This window comes from Ailuropoda melanoleuca, chromosome 15 (assembly GCF_002007445.2).
Source record: "Ailuropoda melanoleuca isolate Jingjing chromosome 15, ASM200744v2, whole genome shotgun sequence".
Classification (NCBI taxonomy): Eukaryota; Metazoa; Chordata; class Mammalia; order Carnivora; family Ursidae; genus Ailuropoda; species Ailuropoda melanoleuca.
The window spans coordinates 84,873,555-84,884,049 of NC_048232.1; the positions used below are offsets into that span (position 1 = coordinate 84,873,555).

General features: G+C 56.1%; 2 protein-coding genes across 3 annotated transcripts in view; one reads left to right on the plus strand and one right to left on the minus strand.

Moving 5' to 3' along the window:
* The window catches only part of LOC117796502, a 60,325-nt gene extending 58,460 nt beyond the window's left edge, over positions 1-1,865 (minus strand). For both annotated transcript variants that reach the window (XM_034644569.1, XM_034644570.1), the window contains exons 1-2: positions 1,546-1,865; positions 67-164 (exon numbers count right to left, since the gene is read on the minus strand). In XM_034644569.1, coding sequence (XP_034500460.1) covers positions 67-164; positions 1,546-1,727 — 280 coding nt within the window. In that variant the 5' untranslated portion in view covers positions 1,728-1,865. The remainder of the gene's footprint in view (positions 1-66; positions 165-1,545) is intronic.
* A 54-nt stretch (positions 1,866-1,919) lies between these two features.
* SERHL2 (serine hydrolase like 2) overlaps positions 1,920-10,495 on the plus strand; it is a 37,475-nt gene continuing 28,899 nt past the window's right edge. Inside the window, 8 exon segments of the mRNA XM_011234149.3 lie at positions 1,920-1,968; positions 2,852-3,001; positions 3,109-3,222; positions 3,586-3,627; positions 4,046-4,065; positions 4,458-4,532; positions 6,013-6,122; positions 6,836-6,915. Of these exon segments, the coding sequence (XP_011232451.1) occupies positions 1,965-1,968; positions 2,852-3,001; positions 3,109-3,222; positions 3,586-3,627; positions 4,046-4,065; positions 4,458-4,532; positions 6,013-6,122; positions 6,836-6,915 (595 nt within the window). The 5' untranslated portion in view covers positions 1,920-1,964.

A 10,495-nucleotide genomic window follows, 5' to 3' on the forward strand; every position in this document is an offset into this window, starting at 1 on the left:
CCCCCCCCGCCCCGCAGGCATTCACGTTCCCTCTGCAACCCCAGGCTGCTGAGACGCCCAGCTCACCAGCCCCTCCGTCATCGCAGGCTGGGCCATCACTGGTCACTGCCTCAGTGAGCTCCGGCTGCACCCTCTCCCCTGACTCATGGGCGGCATCCCCGAATCTGTGCCCAAACAAAAGACGGTCTGCTCAGTCTTGAGGCGTCAGGGGCACACTCCCGCTCACTCGCGCCCCCCCCCCCGTGCAGGGCGTTTGATCAGAGCCCAGTCCAGTCTGGGGGGGTGAGGGGGACTGTCCTGAGGCGGAGCCGATGCAGCTCATGCTTTGTCAGGGCCCCTGTGACCAGGTGTGCATTTGTGTAGAGTAGTGACCTCTCTGTGTGATTCCCAAGGGGAAGTAAGATCAGAGCTGCACCTGGGCTGTAGGCGGAGGGGGTGGCAGTAGGAGGGGATATGGGGCAGGGCAAGGGATTTCTCTTGTCTTCCTGGGGGTCACTGGAACGGAAGGTCACTGGAACGGCAGGGAAAGGCCTCAGTGGAATGAGAAAGGAGGTGGGGGTGACTGAGGTGAGCCTGGGGGATGGGGAGGAGGGAGTAGACGCTGGGCCATTGGGCTGAAGGAAGTTGAGGTCTGAGGCACTAGAGGCCGCCACCTAGAGGTCAGACCGGAGCCTGGTGCCAGGTATAAATGTGGCATCATCCATGAAGAAGAGGGGGCAGTGGGTCCCCAAGGCACAGGAGGAAAGAGCCTCTTCGAAAGGGTCATGTCCCATTGCTTCTGTCACCCCATGATCTGTCACCCCCTGCCTAACTTGTCAAGGAAGCCAAAGCATTTCTGGAACTAAAGGACACCACTGTGCGGGTACTGTCATAGAAATGGTCTCGTCATCCCTAGCTCCAAGTCCCCCCAGGCCCCCACAACTCAGATAGGGTCCAGATTCCTTATCTCCACACCCAGCCCCCATGCTCCCCCTTCCTCACACTTTCCAGCCACAACAACTTTCCCTGCATTGTGGCACACCGCTGCCTGCCCCCCTTCAGGGCTTGGGTCTCCTGCTGCCCCCCGCCCCGGGAGAATTCACCACACAGCTCTCTCTCTCCAGCCACCCCCACCCCTGCTGGATTCTTCTTCACCATTTAGGGCTCTGCTGGACTGTGACATCCGAGGGGTCACTCCTGGGCCTTCTAATTAGCAAACGGTGGTGAATGAACAGGAAGCACTTGGCCTTATTCGTCCTAGACTTGCCACTGACTTGGAGGGTGCACTTGAGTGCCTTTATTCTAGGATTTAGTACCCCAAACATTCCCTTCCAGACTCGGGGTTCTTGATCCTTTCCAGGCTCAATGTTATTGTCCATAATCCTTCCTCATCTGGCGGGGGAGGGGGGGTTCCTCCACGTCTCCAGTTTACACATTCGTTCATCTGTGCAACAAATATTAAGGCTAGTTCGTGGCACACACTACTGACCATCCAGGACACACGAGAACATGGTGGACACAGCCTGGCCTTCCAGGCAAACATTTAACCATTTAAGAGTCACCCACCTTTTTAGTCCAATGGTGCAAGCCAGTGAGGACCCAGGGGGTGGCCCGTTGGCTGTGGCTGCTCCCTGGACCTTGGTAAGCTCCTGGTCCAGCATGGGAATGAGGCCAGCCGTGGAGACTGCCCAGGGCCTGGGTCCCGTCACCCACCTATCAAGCAGAAGCTTCACTCCCCTGGATACCATCCCAGGCGTGGCCCAAAATTTTGGAGGTGGTTTGGCCACCGCCCAGTGCTCCCTAGCCGCCGGGTGGGTGTCTCCCGGGAGCTCAGGGCCCCTCCGGGACAGAGCTGAGAGAGGGGTCCCACGCCCTTGAGGGCAGGAAGTCTCAGGTCCGCGTGGGGACAGGCGGGAGGGAGGAGGGGGGCGGGCCGCGACCTCACGGTGGCGTGACGACCGCCTCGCGACAGCAGGACGGCTGCAATGGGTGAAGACGCTGCGCCGCAGGACGCTTAGACGGGAGTGGGGTGGGGGCCACCACGAGCGCCCTTCCAGCTGCCCACCCACCTCCTTGGGGCACAACTCCGGAGCGGAAGTGGGAGCGGGTCACCGCGACCCGCGGGAGGGTGGGGGCCCCAGGAGAGTGCTACACGTGGCTTCTCGGGAGCTCCAAGTTAGAGGAGCAAAAGCGGGGTTCTGGGGGCGCACGGGTGTCCAGCCGGAACGGGTGGGCCCGCAAGGTGAACAGGTCAGTGCTGGACCAGGGAGAAGGCAGCCCTGACCAGAGTAGGCCAGAGACAGCGTGGTGCTGGGTGGTCAGGACCCGGGTCCTGGGATTGTGCCGCCTGCGCCAGGTCCTCACTCCGCTTCATTCTCCCCGGGGACCTTTGGTCGCAGACTGCACCTCCTCGTGCCTTGGTTTACTTGCCTGCGAAGGGAGAGTGATAATGATCCAACTTGCTATGAGGAGGTGAGAGGGACCACTCCATTGGCCCCTCTGAAAGCTTAGAATATGTTGGTTATTACTATTATTTTGTTTTCTCCCCGTTTTACAGAAAAGGAAACTGGGCCTCAGAAGGTTTTAGTAAGTGGCCCAAAGTCACACAGCTGGCAAGTGGCAGAGCCCAGGTCTAGCCAATTCCACAAAGTTCTGCCATGAAACCCTCTCCTGGATTTCCTCACTCAGTGGACCCAGTTTATCTTTCCTTTGGGTATCCCCAGCCCCATGCCAGGCTCTCTCCCTGTAATCCCTGGAGGCAGTGCGGGAATCTGAGCCCCCTGGGTTGCACTGTTGCCCTGAACACATTGGGGCACTGATGAGAGGCTCAGAAAGTGCCTGCTTCATGCATGAGTGGGTGTCTGTCTTCCAGGACTGCTCTCAGAGCTGAAGCTGGCTGTGCCCTGGGGCCACATCGCTGCCAAAGCCTGGGGCCTCCAGCAGGCCGCCCCAGTTCTTTGCCTGCATGGCTGGCTGGACAATGCCAACTCCTTTGACAGACTCATCCCTCTTCTTCCGAAAGGTGGGGCTGAAGGGAAGCCGAGGGGCAACGTGACATAGCCTGCAGGAGAGTGAGGGGTGGGAGAGACAGCTGACCTAGCTGCCTTCTCCCCCTATCTCTTGTCTCAGACTTTCATTATGTTGCCATGGATTTCGGGGGACATGGGCTCTCATCCCATTAAAGCCCGGGTTTCTCATACTACCAGGAAAACTTCGTGAGTGAGGTCCGGAGAGTTGTAGCAGGTAAGAGGCAGTGTGTGTGTGTGTGTGTGTGTGTGTATGTGTGTGTAGGGGTGCACTGGGGCATCCCCTCTCATTGTTGGAGTGGGGTGTGGTAGTCAGGAAACAGTGTTGGCCTGGGAGCGACCTGGGGTCTGGCCTGAGTTCTCCCAGAATTCATGGGTGATTTTGGGAAGTTCGGAGAGGGCTGCCAAGAAGAGCTCTCATCCTTCTGGGGGTCCCACCCCTTGTAAGGAAGCTGGAACCCCTCTAGTTTCCTGAGTGGGGCACCCCAGATGCTGAGGAAGATATCCTGAGCACAGGGACTACAGGATGGAGGGGGGAGGGAGGCTGGGCCCATCCAGACCTGGCTCCGTGTGTTTTCAGCCTTGGAGTGGAAGCATTTCTCTCTCATGGGCCATAGTTTTGGTGAGTACAGTTTACACTTCGGTGGGCAGGGGGCTGACTGGGCTGAGGGGCTGCGAGGAGGGAGAGGAAGTGGTACACAGCTACCCTGCACTTCTGGGCACTGCAAGGAGAGATGGGGGGGTCTGTGGGCACTAGGCTCTTTGGCCTGAGGCAGCCCACCCCCAAGGGACATAGGGCCCCAGAGGTGGCTGTCTTCCAACTTGACAAGGGAAATGTGACCTTTCAAGTGGCTAGGTCCTATGAATGGGTCATATGGCCCCCAGGGAGGCAACCCTAAGTTTGACAGGGAATAAAGAGCCCTGCCCCCTGGTGGGAGAGAGCCAGGCCCCTAGCCTGGGGTGGGGCAGCCCCTGGGAGGAAGCTTTAGTGGGATTTTGAAAGCTGCGGAATACCAGCCCATGACTCTTTTGTCCCCCAGGTGGCATAGTGGGCGCAACGGTGAGTAGATGGCTTTCCTTCCAGGAAAGGAAGTATGTCCTCATATCACAAATTTGAAGCCATATTTGATGGCCTAGTGCCAGCTGCTTTATAGATGGCAGTAATAATCATTATTGCGGGGAGGTCGGCGAAACAGGAGATTCCTGATGGAGTGCAGAGTGTCCATATTCGCCATCCCCAGAGAACCCTGGAATCCAGCCATCCACCAGGGTGTGACCCTTGGTCTGGGTGTGGACCTCCAGGGGCCGGGGCGAGGGAGGGAAGGCTACCCTGAAGGGAATGAAGATTCTGGTTCTAGCCCCTTGGAAACACCAGTGTCACCAGGGAAAAGCTTGAGTCCCTTTGCCTTCTTCCTCTCCTACTCATTCTTCCCTTTTTGGGTCACATCGCAGTTTACCAGTATTTTCCCCGAGATGGTGGATAAACTTATCTTGCTGGACACATCGCCATTTGGCCTGGACCCTAATGTAAGAATGGGGGCTTTCATGCGTGCTGTCACGGGGGAGACCCAGGCCCCGGGTGGTGTCCTCAGCCCTGCTGCTTTTGGCAGGGAGGTGGGAGGAGGTGGCAGAGGGTAGACAAGGGGGGATCAGGGCGCCCCCAGAGATGACAGGGTTCTGCAGCCTGTACCGCTAGGAGTGAGCAGAGAAAAGGGGTGCAGAAGCCTTGGTCATCCTTGGAAACCCTGTATGTGGCCTGGGATCTACAGAGTGCCAAGTCTATCACGAAGTGGCAGGAGGTGGGAGAGGGTAGAAACAGTGGATTGAGGAAGTTCTGGGGGTACACAGCGTGATGAGGCCCCCCATTCCCGTTCAGTTGTATGCCTCTGTGCTGTGCACACATTGCACAACAGCGCACAGCAGCCCTGAGTGCGGATCGATGGGAGCGTGCCGATCCCTCCCACCATCACCACCAATGACAGCAAACACTGCCGTCCCTGCATATGAGTCCTGGCTTCTGCCACTGATCTGCTGAGTGACCCTGGGCAAGACACTTGGCCTATCTGGGCCTCAGCTTCCTCACCTGTAAAATGAGGAGGTTGGACTAGGTGACCTTGGAGTTGTCTGCCCGCTGTCACATTCTGTCAGTCTGTCCCCAGGAGCTTAGCCTTTCGGTTGTGACACAGCTTTGTCACCAGTTTTGGTTTCTTATCTGTAAAATGACCACAAATGCCAAAAGGGCACAAAACATGCTGTCTTTTTCTCACCACATGGCCAATCCCAGCACATAGTAAGTGCTCAGTAAACGTTGGTTTCGTGAATGGAGAGCTTGTGGGTGAATGTGAGGATCCGGTGAGACTCTGGGCTACTCTCCCTTCTTTATCTGTTTCACCCACTGAGTTACCCAACGTGGTGCCCCAGGATCTCCCTCCAGAGCATCCGGGTATTTGGTCCTCCCTGTCCCACCTTCTCCGGGGAATGGATGGGAGTGTCCCTTCCGGCTGCTGCTGCTCCAGGTGCTGGCCTGTGGGCAGGGCTGGGCTGTTGTCAGAGTGAGCGGGCTGGAAATGAGTACACTCGAAGGGGGGCCTAGAGCCCCCGAACTGCATCCCGTCTGCCGTCTCCTCTCCACCATCTGGAGGGATAGCATTAATTAAAGCAGCCAAAATTGCCAACCCCAGATGGTCTGTGACTTATGGACCTAATATTGAACCTTGCAAAGCACCGGCCACTGGCAGAGATTTCCTTTCCCCTCCATCATCCATCCTGACCCCTCCGGCTGTCCGGAACACAGGCAGGGCTGGCCGGGCTGTCACTGAGGCAGACAACGTGAGCTCTGATCACGGGGCCAACTAGCAGGGGCTGATCCTGTGCTGCCCTTCACTGGGTCAGAATGAATCCCGGCAGCCCCTCTGCCGAGGGCAGAGGGTGGGGGTGGGGAGGGAGCTGAGCCCCTCCATCGGCAGCCCAGAGTCCCACCCACTCAGCAGACCCCACACATCCCCAGGGAGTAGAGGACCTGCTGACCTACAGGCGGGGAGCCATCGAGCACATGCTGTAGGCGGAGGCCTCCCAGAAGCCCCGGCAGGTGGTCAAGCCAGAGGAGATGCTGCAGGGGTGAGTGCCATCGGGTGAGATGGGGCTGGTGGGGAGCGGAATGATGAGAGGGGGTGGGAGGTGGGAGACCTGGAGAAGCGAGGGGATACCGAGGGAGGATATCTCTGGGGCACAGAGGAAGCGTCTATCTCCTACGCACAAATCATACCGAGCCTGTTTCTCTCTGTGCTCACCCTAGGTTATCAGGCTTCCTGGCTCTCCAGACACCCCAGCTGGGACTTCCCTGCCTCGGGTCCTCCCTGCTCTATAGCCGCGTCCTTCATTCCCAACACCCCTTTCCACCTGCTCTCTACCCCTCTTCCTCTCCCTGTAACTGTGCGCGCGCGCGCACACACGCACACACACACACACACACAGAGTCTTTCCTTCCACACCTTTTTTCTCTCTGTGGCTCCTTCTACCTGGACCTCTCTGCAGGCACCTCGCTCACTTGCCCACTCCTCCTTCTGGCCTCAGGTGACTGTCACTTCCTCTGGGAGCCTGCCCTGCCTCCCCTTGGTGAGCTCTGCTCCTGGCCCTGTAGGTAATCGAAGGTAAACATATTTGTTATCTAAAGGAGTGAAAATACACAAACGCACACACACACAGACACACACTGCTGACATGGACATCCCTATTGACACATGCCTGTGTCCTTTGTGGGGGGCCCTCCTCGTCTTTCCGTCTGGCCTTCCCTGCCCGCAAGACATTCAGCGTCCCTCTGTCCTCCCCAGGTACCTGAAGAGAAACAGCCACGTGAGTGAGGAGATTGCACGACTCCTCCTGCAGAGAGGAACCACAGAGGTGGCCACAGGTAGGGACACGCCATCTAAGGCCGCTGCTGATCGCCGCTGTTGAGATACGATAACTGCCAAGTCTTAGGCTGCTTGCTCTGGACCAGGCATGCATCGAGGGCTTAGCGAACAGTGTCTCGTGTCATCGCCCTGCTGCCCTATGCTCACCACGTGCAGAGCGGGAGAAACTCAGGCTCCAATAGCCCAAGTGACGCATGCCAGGTCAGACAGCTGCCGCACATCCCAGAGAGGCCTGTGGGGAGCACAGTCAGCTGTCTTGGGAGTGAACGTTGGGGAATGTCACAGCCGTGCTTTGCTGACCCTGTGCGGTGGGCGTCAGTGTCCGAGGCGAGGGTTTGAGGACGTCCTGCGGGGCCGGGTGACTTGAAAGAGGTTTTTCAAAATGGAGAAGTAAAGTAGGTGGCACCTTGGCTTCAGGGCAGCTTCGGGCCCGTGCTTTCTGCACTTCGTTTCCCAATACAGTCGTTCCGGAAAACCGTACCAAGTCCCACTCAGTGCCAGCCCCGGGTGCGGCGGCCACGGGAGCGGAGGTGAGCAGGTGCAGACACTGCCCCTCTCCTGGTGGGCCTCGACCTCCGGCTGGCACAACTCCAAGGGTGCCCTTCACCAGTGCCCTCCCTGGAACTGACTCCCCCAGGGGTTGAACAAGGAGGAGGCCAGGTCAGGAATGTCCATTCGAGGAGGAGAAACAGATGATAGACACATGAACAGACAAACAAGAGACATTTTATTGCAAGTGTAATCAAGAAATGTACAGGGTGTTCTGGAAGAAACCCCCCAGTGGGAGTCCTGGAAGCGGCTCCCAGAGGTGAAGCCCAAGGGAGACAGTGGGGTGAGATGGACCAGGCACCACATGGGGCCCAAAGACCTGGGCCGATTCCTGACTCTGCTAGCTCAGAGATCTTAGGCAAGTCCCCCTCCCCATTGAGACACCTCCCCCCTGTTTTTCTCAGGTGATAAATAATGTCTTAGGATCGTTGTGCTCGTGGTCCAAGAGGATCAAGCAAGGAGGTGACTGCAGCTGCATAAAGTACCAAAGGAGGCAGGGGTCAAAACCCCACAGGCTTGCCAGGTGTGAGGAGGTGGTGGAATTAAGTGGGCTGCTGGGAATCAGGCAGCAGGGAGTGGTGGGGACTACGGGACTGGACGCAGGACAGCCCAGCCAGTGGTTCTCACTGGGAGCTCTGGGCCTTGTATGGCCAGAATTTCCAGTTGCTCACAAGAAGCCAGAGATCTCCGGTGTTGTATTGTTTGACCAGGAGTTGTCAACACACCGTGAGGTTAGATGGAATATACTTAAGGGATGTTTTGGCCTCAGGCTGCCAGTCTGTGACTTGTGAGGGACTGTCTGTTACCATCTTGGAACCTTGGCAAATCCTCTACGGAGAGGGGAGGTCAAGGTGGAGGGCCGCGGGCCCGGGCTTCCCAGTGTGCCCACACAGATAGCCCACCCAGAGGGGCCCCGGCGCAGAAGTGGGCTAATCCGGAATAAGACATGTTCCCAGACAGGTGGGGGAAGCCGATTAGGCCGGGCCCAGGTCACATGAAGGGGTGAGCACAGACACTGAACCAGTTTTCAAAGAGGGTGAAGAGAGAAAGGAGGCAAGGGGACAGGCAGCTGGGTCACTGTGTCGGGCCCAGCCCCTCTGCAGCAGTTGTGGCCCTTCAGGGCCGAAGGTTGACCTAAGACAACACCGAGCAGTCTCCCAGTCCCCACCGGGTGGCGTGACACTGGGAGAGCCCGTGTTCTAGGCTTGTGCTGAGGCCCCAGGACCCCTGAGAGTCCCCACTCCACTCCGGAGCAGCAGAGAGCAGGGACAGCGCCATCAGTCCAGCCTGATCCTGTAGCTGAACCCAAGTTCATTTGCCCAACGCACAGCAGAACCAACGACCCAGACATCAAGTGTGCAGCAAGGAAAGGGTTTATTTGAGAGGCAGACAAAGGAGGAGGTGAGGAGATGGGGGAGAACATTCTCGAAGGGGAATGCCAGGGTTTTTTTTAAAGGCAAGTGGGAAAGGGTCTGGGGAAAGGGGAGAGGAGCTCTGTGACTCAAAACCAGATAAAGGAAGTTACTTTAAGTAGCAGAGGGTTGATTTCATTTTGTTGGGGTACGTGGTTGTCATGGTGTCGGGCAAGAGTATTATCTTCTAGAAACATGGCGCAGACAGCATTCCCAGAACAAGCGGGTTTTGGTAAGAAAGCTGCAGCCGCCTCAGTTGCCCTGTTAACGCTTTGGTTACTAGTTTCGGTCCCCACTGTCTTTGATCATTCCTCATTTTTGAGCGAATCGGGAGGATGACCGCTCTGGCTACTTCCTGCTGAAATGGGGCGGAGATCGGGGTGAGCGGAATGGACCCTTTCTGCACTTAATCAGAAATATTCCTCAGTTCTGGCTTAAAACCCTACACTCTGCATGACTAGAATTTTTGTGCTTTGGTGAATAGTTTTTGTACAACGTTTTGTACCACATGTTGTGATTAAGTAGGGAAGAGGGAGAATTAGGAATATGGAAAATGCCACATTTGAGGAAGTATTCCTAGGCAGATTGACCAAAATCCCTGGGGAATCCAAGAAAATAATCCAGAAAAACAGTCCAAATCCGAGTCTGGGACTTTAAAGATTTGTTGTAACCAAGTAGCTTGTGGTCTTTATTTTGGCAAGAGGAACGTCCACTTCGGAGGAAGTATTAATATACGTGCAGCCTGACGAATAAACACCTCCTTGTTGCGCGAAAACATAACCTGAAGCAGTCCTGTTGTCTAAAACCATTCTGGCCGAAGAATCTAAGTCCTTCTCTCGAGCTGCTCTAGCTGAAGCAGTTTCATTAGCAAATATTCTCGAAGATACAGAGAGATTTTGTTCTTAAGATTTTATTTATTTATTTATTTATTTGAGAGAGTGAGCGCACAAGCAGGGGGAGTGGGAGAAGGGAGAAGCAGGCTCCCCACTGAGCAGGGAGCCCGATGTGGGGCTCGATCCCAGGACTCCAGGATCATGACCTGAGCCAAAGGCAGACGCTTAACCGACTGAGCCACCCAGGCGCCCCATTATGTAGAGAGGTTTCTTTTTTTTTTTTTTAAGATTTTATTTATTTATTTGACAGAGTGAGAGAGACACCCAGCGAGAGAGGGAACACAAGCAGGGGGAGTGGGAGAGGAAGAAGCAGGCTTCCCGCAGAGGAGCCTGATGCGGGACTCGATTCGGAACTCCAGGATCACGCCCTGAGCCGAAGGCAGACGCTTAACGACTGAGCCACCCAGGTGCCTCTGTAGAGAGGTTTCTAACCATATGTTCACGGGCCGGCACTCCCCACCAGGGTAATAAAGTTCTTCCAGAGAAATAGCCTGTTCCACTTTCTGGGCACCCTGGTAGGTAGCCCTGCACCTCTCCCCAAATCAAATCACCATTCAATATGGACCTTTTAGTTCTGGAAAAAGGTTTTCAAGAATTGGTCTAATGCTGAACCTCCTTGACTGATCATTTGCCCCACAGACAAACATATATCCCATCGGGGCACAGAGGATTCTGGACATGTTTGGAAAATTAAGCTTTTTTTTTTTTTTTTTTTTTTTTTAAGG